Source organism: Zalophus californianus, chromosome 3, assembly GCF_009762305.2.
Source record: "Zalophus californianus isolate mZalCal1 chromosome 3, mZalCal1.pri.v2, whole genome shotgun sequence".
In the NCBI taxonomy this organism is placed as follows: domain Eukaryota; kingdom Metazoa; phylum Chordata; class Mammalia; order Carnivora; family Otariidae; genus Zalophus; species Zalophus californianus.
The window spans coordinates 138042918-138059423 of record NC_045597.1 but is presented as its reverse complement, the minus strand read 5'-3'; the positions used below and the strand labels follow the sequence as shown (position 1 = coordinate 138059423).

General features: G+C 40.1%; 1 protein-coding gene across 2 annotated transcripts; it reads left to right on the top strand.

The window, feature by feature from the left end:
• Positions 1-840: 840 nt before the first annotated feature.
• Positions 841-5280, top strand: LOC118356817. 2 transcript variants are annotated; one of them, XM_035726668.1, is made up of 3 exons: positions 895-958; positions 3318-3373; positions 4945-5280. In XM_035726668.1, the coding sequence occupies exons 1-3, from the start codon at positions 910-912 to the stop codon at positions 5176-5178; spliced, it is 339 nt and encodes a 112-aa protein (XP_035582561.1). In that variant the 5' UTR covers positions 895-909; the 3' UTR covers positions 5179-5280. The 2 variants fall into 2 exon arrangements, with proteins under 2 accessions (XP_035582562.1, XP_035582561.1); XM_035726669.1 differs by lacking the exon at positions 3318-3373 and having other exon boundaries at positions 841-958.
• Positions 5281-16506: the final 11226 nt, after the last annotated feature.

Genomic DNA, 16506 nt, shown 5'->3' with positions numbered 1-16506 from the left:
CCAACAGTGCACGAGGGTTCCTTTTTCTCCACATCCTCGCCAACACTTATTTCTTGTCTTTTTTATTTTAGCTCCATTCTGACAGGTGTAAGGTGATATCTCGTTGTTATTTTGAATTGTATTTCCCTGACGATCAGTGATATTGAACATCTTTTCATGTGTCTGTTTGCCATCTGTATGTCTTCTTTAGAAAATGTCTATTCAGTTCCTCTGCCCATTTTTAAATCAGATTGTTTTGTGTGTGTGTGTGTGTTCCTTTGGCATGTTTTTTAATTAGTAAAGAACAACAATAATGACAAAACATATAACCGAGAGGAGTTTCCCACAGTTAGATCAACATTATTTAAATAGTGGTACTCATCAAATACTTTAAACAATCTGAGATATAAGACATCTGGTTCATTTCAATAGCAATTTTGGCACAAGTTCAACCTTTTTTCTTTCATATTTTGGGGACAAGTAACTAACCTTTTGCAATATAAAATAAGACAAAATGATACTTCTAAAGCATACCTTACACAAAAATTGCTTTCAGAAGTATGGAAAATTTAAAGCCATAGAAGTATTAGAATAAAATATTGATGAATGTGGATTATACTTCTTTTATGGTATATGCTCAGCGCATGTTCCCTATTCCCAATGAGAACTGCCCGTTCTCCACATGCCCCTCTCAAGATGAGCCCCTTAGAGTTTGTGACTCCAACACTCCCTGGACACAATTTATGTTTTTGGATTGGAGGGAGGTCGCAGAATAGGCCAATCTACTGGGTGGACTGTGTAATTCGCTTCTCTTTCCCATGTGTTAAAATTGAGGTGAAGAGATGCTTAGTCTGCTCATCAGTCGTGCCAGAACGGAGGTAGCCACAATATGGATGAACAGAGTATCACAGAAGAAGAGGGAAGAGTGACATGGACGCTCAGAGAGAAGCAGAGAGGAGAAGTGAAGAGAGTGAAGCAGGTAAACTCAGACAAATGGGAAAGATGCTTTGGTTCCAGGTAAGGTTTTTAGTTCCGAGTTCCAGAATCTTATGTGGCCTGGTTGAATCTCTTATCTCCAGGTTCCAGTTTAGATCCCAAGTATTAAGACATATTTCCCTTTAGTTAAGCCAGCTTCTATGGCTTGCAAATAAAAAAGCCTAAACTGAAGCAATGGTCTTGGCAAAATTCTAAGTATGCTATCACAAGCAGTATCTGTAACAGAAAATTTCTTTGAAAAAAATCTGTCCTCATAAAAATTAAAAATCTCTCTACCTAAAAAAAATAACACACAGGATTAAATTAGAAGAGCAGTTGGGAACAGAGAACTACATATATGACTAAGAGCTACATTCTTACTATCACTGAAAATCCACAGCGAAAGGTAAATATGCTAATGGCAACATCAACAAAGACCTCAAAATAGGCCATTTCCCATAGGAGAAATACAAACAACCGATTTATATATAAAAAATTCAAGTGCAACAAACAAACAAACAATGATGAAATACTATTTTTGGTGTATCGGAGTAGGTAAGCAGTCTCCTAACGGGCCTCCCACTTCCAATTTTGCGTTCACTGTGGTTTTTTAAAACACGGCAGCCCAAGGGCACCTCTTGAATCATAAGCGAGAACAAGTCACACCTTTATTCCAATCCCGCGTCTGGTTCCCGTCTTGTCTGGAGAAATCCATCACCCCAGGACCACATGGCAGCCCCCATTACCTCACTAACCACATCTCCCACTCTCGCCCTCGCCCCCTCCACTCCAGCTTCCTGCCTTCCTTCCTGTTGCTGTTTGAACACATGAGGTGTGATTCAGCCTCTAGAACCTGCTGTTCCCTCTGACCAAAATGCTCTTCCCCTGGATATCCTCATGCCCCGTTCCTTTCTCTCTCTTTCAAGTCTTTGCTGAAAAGTCACCATCTCAGTGAGGGGTTCCCTGTCCCCTGTACTTACAATGGACACCCCTCCCCCCGTGCACTCCCGCCTCCGTCCCCTGTTTGATATGTCTCTGTAGCACTTACCACCTTCTGGTACACCACATAACTTACTCACCTATTTCATTAATTGCCTATCTCCTCATACCTAGAATGCAAGCTCCGCGAGGGCAGGGATTTACCCCAACCCTTAGCACACAGCCAAGCACATAGCAGGCACTCAAAAAATATTTGCAGAATGAACGAATGAATTTTAAAAGCATAGTATCAGTGTTCTGCCAAGTCTGGGAAGTGGTTACTTTCACACACTGTGGATAAGAATGTGAATTGGTGGGATGTCTCTGAAGGATGATGTGGCAAGAGGGATCAAAAGTCTTAAAGATGTGTATCTCTTGTAGAACATTAATTTTACTTCTAGAAATTTATCATAAGGAAATAATATATTAGAACCTCTCTGGGGGGCGCCTGGATGGCTCAGTCATTAAGTGTCTGCCTTCAGCTCAGGTCATGATCCCGGGGTCCTGGGATCAAGCCCCACATCGGCCTCCCTTCTCAGCTGGGAGTCTGCTTCTCCGTCTGCCCCTCACCCTGCTTGTGCTCTCTCTCTCTCTCTCTTTGTGTCTCTCAGCTGATTTATTTATTTATAAATAAAATCTTAAAAAGAACCTTTTTGGTTACAAAAAACAAGAAGCCACTTGGGCTAGTTTAAGTAATAATTGTGAAGTGATTTATTTCACAGGATTTATTACATTATAAGCCATATTACAAAGAAAGAAAGGGAGAATGCAAAATGTGGGAACTTTAGTCATCTCTGCCACACCCACAGGCTTAGGTGAGGCTCCCCAGGAAACATTCAGAGATGGAGATTTGCACGCAGAAAGTTTAGTGGGCAGTGTTCTTTGAATCAATACTTGTAAGCGAGTGGGGAAAGGAGGACTGGCAGAGGGCAAAGCCCAACTGTGATTCCGTCATGATCAATGCCACAGTCAGTGGCACGGGGAGCTCTGGAGTTGTCCCATATTGAGGCAAGGAGCCAGGCTTTTATACCCACATATCAAACAATCTTTGGATATAGGTTGCCCCTACAGAGGATGTGTGACCTTGGTCCAAGCAACTCTTTCAGCCCAAGGGCAAGTCCTGGGAAGAGACTCAGCTGTGAGCCATCAGCAAATAGACATTCCTGGTATCTGGGAGAACGGATACCTCCATCCCGGTGGGAGGATCTGGACAGTACACCACAGCATGTACTCTACCTACAGAACTTATAGAAAGTTTACATTCTTCCAAGCCTTAGAATAATTGGAACCAGACACTTGGATGCCAACAGGGCTCTCTCTCATCTTTATTGTTTTTGATGCATCTCTTTCACTCTGGACTGTTTTCTCTTTCTTATTGCACATAGTCAAAGATTGCTTCCAGCAGCCCCCAATTTCAACATTACAGCTTCATCCTCAGAGGGTGAGTAATCCAGAATGGGCCAGCTTGGGTCGGTGTCCATTCACTGACCTACCAATGACTACAGTAGAGGGGAAAGGCACACGGTACAAACATGTTGTAACCATTTGGACTTGAGGAGGTAGAAAAATGGACAAATCCATGCCTGCATGTGCCATATCTATAGAGTCAGAAAAAAACTCTCAAAGGATATAAACTAAAATATAAACAGTGGTTATTTTTTAACTGTGGTAGTGGAATTAACAATGGTTTCTCTTTCCGCTTTTTCTTTCTGGGTGGATGTCTTTGTAACTGTTATATGTAGAGAAATAATATTCTTGTAATTGAAAATAGTTTTGGGGGCTTCCTGGGCGCATTCACTCAGTTAAGTATCTGACTCTGTTTTCAGCTCAGGTCGTGATCTCAGTGTCCTGGGATGGAGCCCCACATCAGGCTCCACACTCAGTGAAGAGTCTGCTTGTCCCTCCCCCTCTGCTCCTCCCTGCAGGGTTCTCTCTTTCAAATAACCAAATAAAAAAACATTTAAAAAGAAGGAAAGTAGTTTTTAAAAGGAAGAAGTCAGCACCTGTCTCTGGCCCTTTGCATAAAAAGGGCCACTAGTCATAGGGTATAGAAAAACTATTCATATAAAGTAAGATTTTCTGGGAACTGGTGTGAAAAAAAAATCTGGCTTGACTTTGCAAAGCTTATTCCGCTGAACTGCAAACAAACTAAGCATGGAAAAGCCAAATACTTAGCCGTTATAATTAACCTTCTTAACATCTCAGTGCTCCTTAATCCTCTATCATGTGACCACACTGTAAGCACCAGTTTTAAAACCTTCCATTTGCTTTTGCCAGAATGTAAACCATTGATGAGAATGTTATCAATATCCTAGCATGCTGCCCCCTAGGAGGTCCAGCACATAGACAGCCTATTTGGAATCACTGTATTAGCTTTTATATTTACATTAATGTATTCAGCTGATGTTTGCTGAGTATCTGTGTGCTGCAAAATATAAAGAAAAGCACAGGGCACCTGAGCTGAGTGGCTCAGTTGGTTAAGCGCCTGACTCTTGGTTTCAGCTCAGGTCATGATCTTGGGGTAATGAGACTGAGCCCCACATTGAGCTCCGTGCTCGGTGTAGTCTGCTTGTCTCTCTCTCTCTCTCTCTCAAATAAATAAATAAATAAAATCTTTAAAAAAAAGAAAAACCCAATAGAACCCTACTCTTAATCAGCTAAGGATCCAATAGGTAGAAAGGTAGAAAGCATGTGCATGTATGTGTTATTCATAAGTATATATTCACAAATATATATGTTATATATGGGTGTATATATATATACTCAGATAATTATAATAAAATGTAAAATGTAAAAATGTATTGAGACCCATACCTGGACTTGAAGGACAGAGTTCTCTGGGAATTAAAAGGATTGGTTACTTCCGGGTGGGTGGCTTGGAGAATTTCAGTTTAAATGATTGTTTGGGGATCTCAGCTGAACAATATCATTATACATTGTTTGGATGGTTTTCTTTGTTTTAAACAAACATCTATATTAGCATATCCCTCTACTGCCATGGTCTCTGCACAGGCTTGCAAACTAAAAGGAGGCCATACGCCCAGGCGGAACGATACGGCAGCGCCGCGGTGCCTCGGTTGGCCTCGGATGGCCTCGGATAGCCGGTCCCCCGCCGTGCGTCGGGACCGGGGTCCGGTGCGGAGAGCCCCTCGTCCCGGGAAACGGGGCGCGGCCGGAAAGGGGGCCGCCCCCTCGCCCGTCACGCAACGCACGTTCGTGGGGAACCTGGTGCTAAACCATTCGTAGACCACCTGCTTCTGGGTCGGGGTTTCGCACGTAGCAGAGCAGCTCCCTCGCTGCGATCTATTGAAAGTCAGCCCTCGACACAAGGGTTTGTAAAAATAATAATAATAAAAAAATAATAATAAAAATAAAAATAAAAGGAGGCCATAAAGAAGAACTGGCATTAAATATTTCCAGTTAAATGAAACTCTAACTCCAGTTTTAGGAGAGGGAAAAGAAGGTGGCGTTTTAAGGCTCCAGGTGTGTGTGTGTGGGGGGGGGGGTCTGAGAGTGTGGAAAGGACTGTGAAATGTGGATGCTGTCAAGCCTGACTTTCTCCCTCTGAGAGATGCCTGGAGCTGACCCTGACTACTGTAAGAGAGGCAAACACCAGTTCTTCCCTGAAGGAGATTGTACTGTTTAAAAAAAAAGGGGGGGGGCTGGAGAAATGAATTAACTGTTTTATTCCATTAAGTAATGGGATAAAAATGCATGTTGAATGGTAGAAAGCCTAATGTTTCCCATCATAGTTGGGGAGGGGGGAAAAAAGGCTTTTAGGGTTAAAAGGAGACTTTGCTTCAGTTTGCAGGGACAAACTAAATGCACTAATGCGCTGGGGATGGAAGAGGTGGGGGGCAACGGGCATGGCCACGCTGAGTGAGGACCGGATAGGAGAGCAGTTTCACATTCTGGATGTTTTCTCCTTTTTGTTAGGACTCGAGCTCTACTTCACCCCGTCTGTCTCTAGAGGTTATCTTTCTCCACTTCGCATTGTTCTTCAGAAGAAACACAGGAAACACAGGAAGACATACCCTAAGACAGCTGGTTTCCCTTCACAGCTCCAGAGCTACTAGGTGTTTATAGCGTTTTTAAAGCTTAGGAATCAGACTGAGTAACCCAGAAAATAAGGAGCATTAATGAAGTCACTCATGGATACAATAAACACTGAACAGGGAGTTATTTACTCTACCTCAGATTAAAAATTTGAAATCATACTTGTCAGGAAAATAAATTTCATCCTGACACTCATCTGCTCCAGAACCTTTCCTCTTTTGACTGCTTGTAATTCCCGGGTGAGCAATGTCTGGGCTTTGTGGTGGCCATTTTCCTTCTTCCTCTTCTTTCTACCGCTTAGCCAGCTGCCTCCCACCAGTCACCATCATCCAGAGAGATTTCTGGGCAGGCTAGCCCTCTCCCAGCATTTTAAAAATTTAACTCCCCTCCGATTATATGATGTTTCTTTCATTTGGTCTGCCCAAAACATATATGAAAAATTTCTCTCAGAGCACTTTGCAAAATATTGAGTTCATAAGAGGTGCTTTGGATATACACGTGTTTTGCCTTATTAATTGGACTCTGTCTCTTTGGATATCTGACCTCCTGGCACATTATCATCATCAATAAATGAAGACAGGTATAATTCCTAAACTGGAGTAAAATTGGAACATCAACTCTAAACTCAATTTTTTAAATAGCAAAATATTTGTTTATGGTATTAGACTAACTTTTATAATATAGGGTCCTCAACGAGCAAACTAATACTAAAGTAAATGAATATGTTAATGGTAAAAATTTATCTGTGGCTAGACCTTTTTATAGAGAATGGTGGCGTGCTCTAGTTAACCAAGCTTTGGAGCTCGGAGGTGGAAATCCTGGACTCTGAGATCCCCCTGACCCCTCAAGGTTGCTGTGAGGTTCAAAGGAGAAAATGTGGGCACCTGGGTGGCTCAGTTGGTTAAGCGACTGCCTTCAGCTCAGGTCATGATCCTGGAGTCCCGGGATCGAGTCCCGCGTCGGGACTCCCTGCTCGGCAGGGAGTCTGCTTTTCCCTCTGACCCTCTTCCCTCTCGTGCTCTCTCTCTCTCATTCTCTCTCTCAAATAAATAGATAAAACCTTTAAAAAAAAAAACAATGAGAAAATGTACGCAAAGCATTTCACACAGTTGCCCACACTCATTTTAGGCTGGGGACAAAAGAGTTTTGTCTTGGTGGTCTTTCTTACCATCTCACTTTCTAATGGAAAGGCCAGATTTCTCAGCTTTTTTTTTTTTTTTTTTTTTGGTTCAGAATCAAGGTTAGTGGACAGAGAAAGACTAGAACTGAGAGGCAAGAGGACAGGGAGCAAGATTCTTGCTTGCTGGGCTAGTTCCTGCATCTTCCAAAGAGTGAGGAATTTAGGTACCAGGTGGAGGTTCAGGAGAGTAAACAGAAACCCAGAGACCAGTGTGCACAAAGGGAATAGTGAAGAGGGAGAGGGCAGGGAGGCCATAGACTGAGAGGGCTGGGAGAGATTTTCGGAGGCTCAAGAGTGCTCTGCTCCAAAACAGGTACAGGGTATGATGATAAAAGAGGAAAGGGGGTTTCAAGAAGTGTTCCTGAGAGGTTTGCAGTGGATACCCTATAATCTTCTTCGTGAAATGCAAATAAAGACTATAGCTCCTTTTTAGTTACTTTTGCCATACAGAGTCTTGCTCAGAATGCAGCTGAGGCCATTTGGGGTCCAGGAGTAGATTCATCTTATGATTAGCTCTATAGTTTTTAGCCAATTATTAACATAAATGAATACTTACCCATCCCTAAATATTGTTTATATAAATATAAAGCCTGCTGGTTCATCACATACGACCAGACTTGGAATCCCAGCTGAGGGTCAGCTGGAAATCCTAAAACATACAGAAAATAATTTTCCTGATGTTGAACAATTGTGTATTTTGAAAGAGATTGAAATTATTTTAAAACTGGAAAATTAGTGACAAAACAAGTGACCAATTTTATGAAAAAGAAATCCAACTATTTAGTTGGCAGTACCTAATAGATAAGCACATTTTGCAAAATAATCGAATACAATTTTTGTTTCCTACAGGTTGTGTTGGTGATGCCACCACGACTATAAATAGTCTGGGAAGCAGATATATATGAGGTTCAAGAATTGGGCATTGCTTTTATATGTGGGAAAAGATGGCTTAGTGAGGAGAGGATTGGTTTGCCCAAGACTTGGGTGCTTACTTTCAGAGAAAATCGGGCTTTTACTAAACATTGAGGAAGATAATCCTCGTAGAGAGAGGAAAAGGGGTGCCTGGGTGGCTCAGTCGTTAAGCGTCTGCCTTCGGCTCAGGTGATGATCTCAGGGTCCTGGGATTGAACCCCAGATCGGGCTCCCTGCTCAGCGGGAAGCCTGCTTCTCCCTCTCCCACTCCCCCCGATTGTGTTCCCTCTCTCGCTGTGTCTCTCTCTGTCAAATAAATAAATAAAATCTTTAAAAAAAAGAGAGAGAGAGGAAGGAAAACCATATTTATTACATGTCCACTCTGTGCTTTATTTAATCCCCAGAATGACCCTAAAAGGCAGACATGTGTGAGTCGCCTGCCCAGCCCCTTCTCTTTCCTCCAAGCTCTGTACTGGGTTTTCTTTAAGGAATTCACTTCAGCCATGAGGTTTGGAAGGGTTAATGCACTTGGTTTGGGGTAACCTGTGATTGGCCTGCACTCACCCCTTCTCCCTGGCCACAGCAGTGACTCATGGATGGGCACATATTCCAACTCAAGCCAACAAGAGTGAGATATTCCAGGACTTTCTCTTCCCTTGGATGGAGAGGTAGGACTCTGTAATGTCTAGAACCTCTGAAGCCATTTTGCTACCACAAGGGGAGATTCTGGGAGATGCCATGAGCAGGGGGGACTCTGTGTTATATAAAGACTAGGAATAGAGAGACTAAGTCCTTGGGGATATTTTTTGCGCTACTGAATCAGCCTTCCCTGAAACTCACCCTGACTCTGGGTTGGTCCATGTCAGGGCCAGTAAATTTCCTTTGTTTATTTAAGCCAATTTGAATTAAGTTTTCTGTCAATTGCAATCAAAAGGTTGCAAACCAGGTGATACAGTGAGTACCTCTATTTTGCAGAGGAGGAAATTGAAGTCCTGAAAGATTTCAATCTGCCTCCAGTCACATAGTGAGAGGAGAAGCCAACATTTGAAGCCAGATCTTCCTTTTTTTTTTTAAGATTTTTAAAATTTATTTATTTGAGAGAGAGAGAGAGAGAGAGAGAGAGAGAGAGGGAACGCAAGCAGGAGGAGGGGCACAGGGAGAGAGAGAGTGAGGATCCCAAGCAGACTCTGTGCTCAGCACAGAGCCTGATGCGGGCTTGATCTCATGACCCTGAGATCATGACCTGAGCCGAGATCAAGAGTCAGATGTTTAGGGGCGCCTGGGTGGCTCAGTTGGTTAAGTGACTGCCTTCGGCTCAGGTCATGATCCTGGAGTCCCGGGATCGAGTCCTGCATCGGGCTCCCTGCTTAGCAGGGAGTCAGCTTCTCCCTCTGACCCTCTTCCCTCTCGTGCTTTCTATCTCTCATTCTCTCTCTCTCAAATAAATAAATAAAATCTTTAAAAAAAAATCTTAAAAAAAAAAAAAAAGAGTCAGATGTTTAACCAACTGAGCCACCCAGGCGCCCAGGAAGCCAGATCTTTCTGACCAGTGTTTTTCAAGATGTGTACTGTGGCATTGGAGAAGTCTAGGGAGGTAGCAGATAACAACTCCCCACTCTCACCCCTAGATTCCATCAAATCCAGTGTTTTATAAGTTATGTGTTTTATAGGTTGTTTCCACTCAGTATTAAGAAGAAACAAAAGGTTCAGAAAACTTCTTTCATCATGCCTGGTTTCTGAGTTGTAGAAAGGTCCACTCTAGTGCTCAGCCTTTCTTCTCTTTATGGCTAGTATTCTTTATTCCTAACTCTCTAAAAGTTAGCCTCATTTTCCCAGGATATCAGAGGTGTTGGGTGACATTTCCTGTAACTGTTTAAAGGCTAGGCTCTCTGAAAGTTCAGACAGAATTCTTAGTACTTGGGAACAATTGCAATAATAGGTGGGTAGGGCTTGAAGTAAGAGCCACGGTCATTGTTTTTCTTCCTTTACAGAGATAATCAGATTCACCTTTCGGAAGGTCAGCTCTGACCATACCACTTTACAAATACTTGCCCTGGTTTCCTGTCCATACCAGCAACCTCCAAAGTAGAGTGTACACACCGCCAAGACTTTCATTGTTTTATGGAAAGAAAAAGTAAGACTTCTATGTATAGTTATTACTTTTATAAGTGAGAAGAAAATTAAGCTTTATTAGTATTTCATGTACAGATTGACAGAGATTCGCTTCCTCACTTTGTATGTTGGAAAATCCCGCATCCCATACAACGTGTGCAAGTTATCCTGGGGAAAGAAAGGGAGTTTTCCTCTAGGGTGGGGTTGACAGTACCGTTGACTCATCTTTTCCCATTTGGCTCATTGCAACTTAGTGAAATTTACATAGCCAAGTTAGTTGGATTTATGGGTTATAGTATATGCTTTTTAACTAAACTGAATCCTCCCAAACGAACAGATGCCTTTAAAAGATCCTTTCAGAGAAATCCGGCATTGAAAATCATCCTAATAATACAAGCACAAGTAACTGTAGAAGAAATGGCAGAACTGACATGAGTCCTACATTTGGTGCCACAGCGCTCTGTCAGTCAAGTTGTGAAGTAAAGAGATGATGATATAAGATCTGACTAGAAGCTGACTAAAAATCCAGAAATTATCAGGGAGCCTTTAAAATGTGGGTTTATGTTATTAATGATAAACTTCACCTTCAGGGTGTATTGTGCCTCGAGTTATTAGCTTATAACACTAGCACGTGTGTGTTTGTGTACGTGTGTATGTATATTCATATATTTTCATATATTGGTGGGTAGTAGAAAATTTGTTACTGGAAAATAGGGCTTAAAAATTTTGAGACCAGACCTTTGCAAAACGAATCCAAATTCCCAGTTGCCTCAAGTACTTGTAGAAAGCCAGCAGGGTTCCGATAACATAATAAGTTTTGAGGCAACAGGTTGGCCTTCTATATATGTCCCTGACCTACATGTCTAGCCTCTCCTCCCATAAGTCCTTGCTACAGCCAAATTGTCCTGCCTGTGATTCTTCTGTCATGATTTCCCACCTCTTTCCCCAAGAGTTTTGTCATGCTCTTTTCTCTTACCTAAGCCCTACTTTTCCCTGTCTCTATTCTGTTTGCCTAATTTCTGTCCATACCTCAAAGCCTAGCTTCATCCTCAAGGAAGACTTCATCCATTTTATCAGCTGGGAATAATTTTTCTCTGCTCTGAACTTCCACAGTATTTAATCTGTATCCGTCTTATGGCCTTGTCATTGTCCCATTTATAAGGATTATCCCCAAGGACTGCAAATTTTTAAAGATCTGAATACATGTTTGGTTCATCTTTGACTCCTTTGCTAGATTCTAGCACAATGCCTGGTATATATCATAGGTCCTTAGTAAATATTTGTTGAGTGAATGAAGGATGGATGGATGGTTTCCAATGGTGCATTGTCCTAAATGTCTGACATAAGTTCTCTTTTACGACAGTATACAAAGGAGTTTTATGAAAAATCCATCACAGGGTAGACAAGATTTGAGCCCAGATTGTGGTTTTAATCATGGAAATACACTTCTCTCTTTTTTTTTTTAGCTCTGTTATTTAATTAGAGATTGTGTAATTCTCACCCAGAGTTCACAGCTATTTAGCTGATTTATAACTCACAATGTAATCAACTTGAATAAGTCATCTTATTGTGGACACCCACATTAACCAGAAGAGCCATGGCCATATTAGGGATATTTGATTTGCAGCCAAATCTCCTTATACCCTCTTGAAAACAAAATCTGGCAGAAATCCAACTGCTCAAGTCAAATAGACATTTAGCTTACACTGTGCATTAGATATGCCTGGTGACCTCAGAAAAACACACACAAATGGAAATGCTGGCTTAAAGTACTATAATATGATTAGAGTTCAGACAAGAACTTTTACTTGAGGGCAGCCATAATTGCTGCACTTTTAGCTAATGTGCACTTGAAAATGTATTTGCTTTTAAGCCTATAAAAAATTCCAAAAGATCTCCTATACTATTTACCAGGAAATAAGTATTCTCTTAAACGTGTCTTGAAAACAGCCCGCTTTTACCCTTTCTTTTTCCCTGGCCACTCCAAACCTGTGGTCATTTTGACATTTCAAAAAAAATCCCATCACAAAGTTAAAAAAAAAAAAAGGACCTGTGGCATTTAGAAGGTTCAAACCTAGGACTCATAGTAATACCTATGGTCCCATCACCTATTGGACTAAAATTTCCTCTTCAAGCTGAGTAGTTAACAAGAAATCAATTATCTTGGGTCAGGGATAGAAGACCTCTATGGCCTGATTTTGAATTTCAATTTCCCTTCCCTTCATACCTACACACACACACACACACACACACACACACACACACACACACAGCCTTTCTACAAATACTTTCACTTTGGAAGTGATATAATAAGGGCTGAACAAACACTGCTCGGTAATATACAATTCCAAATCTGTGCCTAATGAGCCAAAAGCCACCTCCTGTTTTAGCATAATTTTGGTGGGATTATTTTCTGCTACTTCATAAGGAACACTGCAGGGGAATGGAGAAAGTTTTCAATTCTTAAGGATTCTTATGTATTTTTCAAATGTTACTTCATTTCTAAGATCCACAATTGCGCCTATGGATATAATTTAGGCACCCTCTGGTGGTCACTAGAACACAACTAACTCTCCTAAACATTACTTTGAATTGCTTAAGCTGAAAGGCCAAATTTATCGTTTATGACCTAAATTTTTTTTCTTGAGTAGTTTTGTCAACTAAATCTTCACATTCAAAGCAAATATTGCTTCCATTACTTGTATGTAGATGCCTTGCCCTATGAGAGTGCTATTTATCAGTCATGAAATGCCATACAAATATTAGGTAAGATATTAATTCAGAAAGATAAAGATTACTTTATCTTCAGAAAGATAAAAGCAGGGGACTCATCCGGATTAGGGGAAATACTACTAAAACATTATTAGAAACATTAAGGAAAACCATATTAGGAAAACATTATTAAAAACAGACCAAATCCACTCTAAGCACATTCACACTATGGCAATAAATACTCCGGTAACATAAATATAGGTCAGAGAGAATGTTATAATTGTGATTATTTTAAATAAATAATTTAAACCTTAATCAGTCTGAAGATTGTTTCTATCACATTAGCAGAAATATGCTCTGTGAGTTTTTCACCACCAGCAAACTTCGGCACTATTTTGGGAACAGTGCTAATAGCACTGGTATTCCTAGTGTTTAAAGCTGTGTTGACATGATAAAGTGCTATAATTTCAACTTGTTATCGTGAAGCAGAAACCGCCTCATTAATTTCTGCTTCATTCAAAACTGAGGAACAAATCAATGTTTACCAGTGGGAACAAAGCTAAATGAGTAACAAAAAGAAAACCCAAAACACTTGCAATATGTCATTAGTTTAAAATGTAGAAAAGAATATTAAAGGGCTGCCTAAATTCTGTTTAGTCCACAAAACTTACATAAAAATAAGAAACTGTTTTAGTAAATTTGACATAGATCGTTCAGTACATACTTTAAATTTTAATCCTGTTAAACCTGAGAAGAGAATATAATAATTATAACATCAGTGTAACATACTGCAGATTAAATCACAGTATTGATATCTTAATAAAATATGACTTCTTTACGGTACTAGGTCTTTATGAAAATGTAACCTATGACTCAGACTTACCAGATATACCAGCACCTTAAATATACTGAATACATAAATGATATATTGAATATTCAAATAAAAATATCTTCTGTTTTATCCATAATCCAGTTAATTTAAATATTTTAAAATATCGCAGAATGACAGCTAAACCTAAAAAGGACATTAGAGATAACTTAGTCCCATCCCTTCATTTTACCAATGAGGAAGAACCAGAAAGAGTAAAACATTCGTCTAAAAATCTAACAAATAAGTAACAGAGCAAACAAATCCAGTCATTCTAGGTGTTTCTTGTTAAGCACAAAATTAAATCTTTGAATGAAAACATAAATGTTTTAAAAGTCAACTCATTCTTCACCCTTTTAAATAAACAGTCTAAGGTACCACCCATAATAATCATCCCTAATTGGTTAACGCCCTTCCTTACATTGAGTTTGTGGCTGAAAAGGCTTTTGCTTTATTTCCAGCTAGGTGAGAAAAGCAACACTCTCTATTTCTCATTAGATAATACAATAATATAAAAATCAATATTATTTTCAAGACATAGCACTTTGCTCAAGTAAGTATAGAAAGCATTTTGTTATTAGGAAGTCAGTTGAATCACTTGTGGAGAAAGCTAGATGTTTAAAAAGGGAAACATAGTAACATTGAGCTGTATTGTTTCAAATAGTATCCTAAAAAACTCTCTTGGGAGAGGTGTGTGTCTGTGTGTTTTGGGGTAGGAGGGCCCAGACTTGTATAGAAAAGAGAAACGGAGGGAAGAATGTCCCCACCTGAGCCTAAGTTGGATCTATCACTAAGATTCAGCTGTGTGAAGCCACAACTAGTGGGTGCAAACCTGGTCTGATAACCAAAGCTTGGCTGTATAATGGGAGTGTGAGTCTGACCACAGGATTGTTAATTTCCCTCTGCTGTGCAGGATAAGCCCCCAGGGGGCAGCGAGAATTACCAGCATACTGAGCTGTACCAGCAAAACATTGATGCTCTGGTACCTCTCTAAAGAGAGTTTCACAAAGAGAAGAGAAAAGCACTTTTTCTCTCAACCTGATTGAACACATAGTTCTAAGTTGAAGAGCATGTGAATAAAGACCCTTTGAGACAAAATTCAGCTTCCCAAAATGCAAGAAGACCCAAACATGCAAAATGACTGAGGACAAAATGCTCCCCTTGCCACTCTGCTTCTAATACTAAACAGATTTTTCTTTTTAAATTCAAACCATGTATTCTCTAAATTGGTGGGGGATGGAGAGTGGGGGAGGTGGTCAGGGAGAACACCAGATGCCTCAGATTTTTCTATTAGTTCTGCCACCAAAAGGTGTACACATTTGGGAAAATCTTTTGACCACTGGGCCCTCAATTTCCTTATCTTTAAATTAGGGGAGTTTGGTACCTTCCTGTTCCAAAATTCCATGCTTCCATGTGAAAAGTAAAAAATTTTAATTATAAATGTAAAACTTTCTGAAATTACAAAGGGCATCTGGGTCCCTGAGTAGGCCATAAACCCCCTGACATTTGGTGAGTGTATATATTTATGTAAGCATTTTCCAGGAAGAGGGACAGAGTATCTTTATCAGAGCCTTAAAGGGAAATTAAGTTGCAAAAAAGGTTGAAGATCACTGGTTGAGGCAGCAAATGCTGTCTTTAGTTTTGGACTTATCTGATTGCATAGCAGATCAGCAGCAATCTTTACACGGTTGTAAAATCTGTCCCACAAAGCCTTCTCAAGGGTCTCATTTATCTTCATGAGCTGTGTGTTTCTAATTTTTCACCAGCAGAAAGGCCATTCAAAATCAAGAGTCCTTTTCATTAAAGATTTAAAATTGTGGGGATTTCAAGATTTATTTTGATATTAGTAGCTAAAGGAGAACCATTTTAGTACATCGGAAAATTTCAAGCATTCAGCATCTTACACATTTGCCTGTTCATATTGAATTATTTTACTATTTCTTTTTTCTTGAGTTAACTGGCATGAAACAAAAGGCTTGGCTCCTCCTTCCAACGGGCTTTTCTTTTTCTTCTTGATGTTAGAGTCTGTTGTGAAATGATGATGAATTAACTGTTGGTTCTATTGGTAGTGGTAATTTTCATTTTTGTAACGATTTGATCCTCAAGATACATTAAATAGAAGATATTTATATAATAATCTAAAAAGAATTAGTTGAAAATTAGAGAGAAGCAGAAAATGACATTAGGGAGTCTGAGGAACTGTAAGAGGAAAGATGCACGCGGGAAGACATGAGAACCAAAGAGAAAATCTACATGATTAGATGCTGCAACAGTATCCAATCCCTAAGCGAAAGAAGAAAGAGGGGGAATTTTTTTTTTCCAAGGGAACAAACATAGCAACTAGAGAAAACTGAATTTTTGAATACACTAAATGAAAACGACACAAAAACATAACCGAGCTTTTCAAGAACATCTTTCGGCTGATAATCTCAAGGAGTTATACGGCTTTTCGTTAATTAAGGCAAAGACAGAGGCGAGCAAAGAACATCACAAAAAGAAGGATGTTGCCAGTGATTATCAGATAAATGCAGAAAGCTCAGGGGAACAATCTTTTGTGGTATAGAAGTGCCAATCAGTGCGAAACGTTAATTTTTCCTGAGACGGTATCAAGGAGGTGTAAAGTAAAAGGAAGAAAATTAGGTTTAAGCATTGGCCTGGTATCAAATTATTTTTAGGTAATCCCTGATGCTTTTTAAACGACTCCTGGATTCCTCAGATGTGACAATCTGATCAG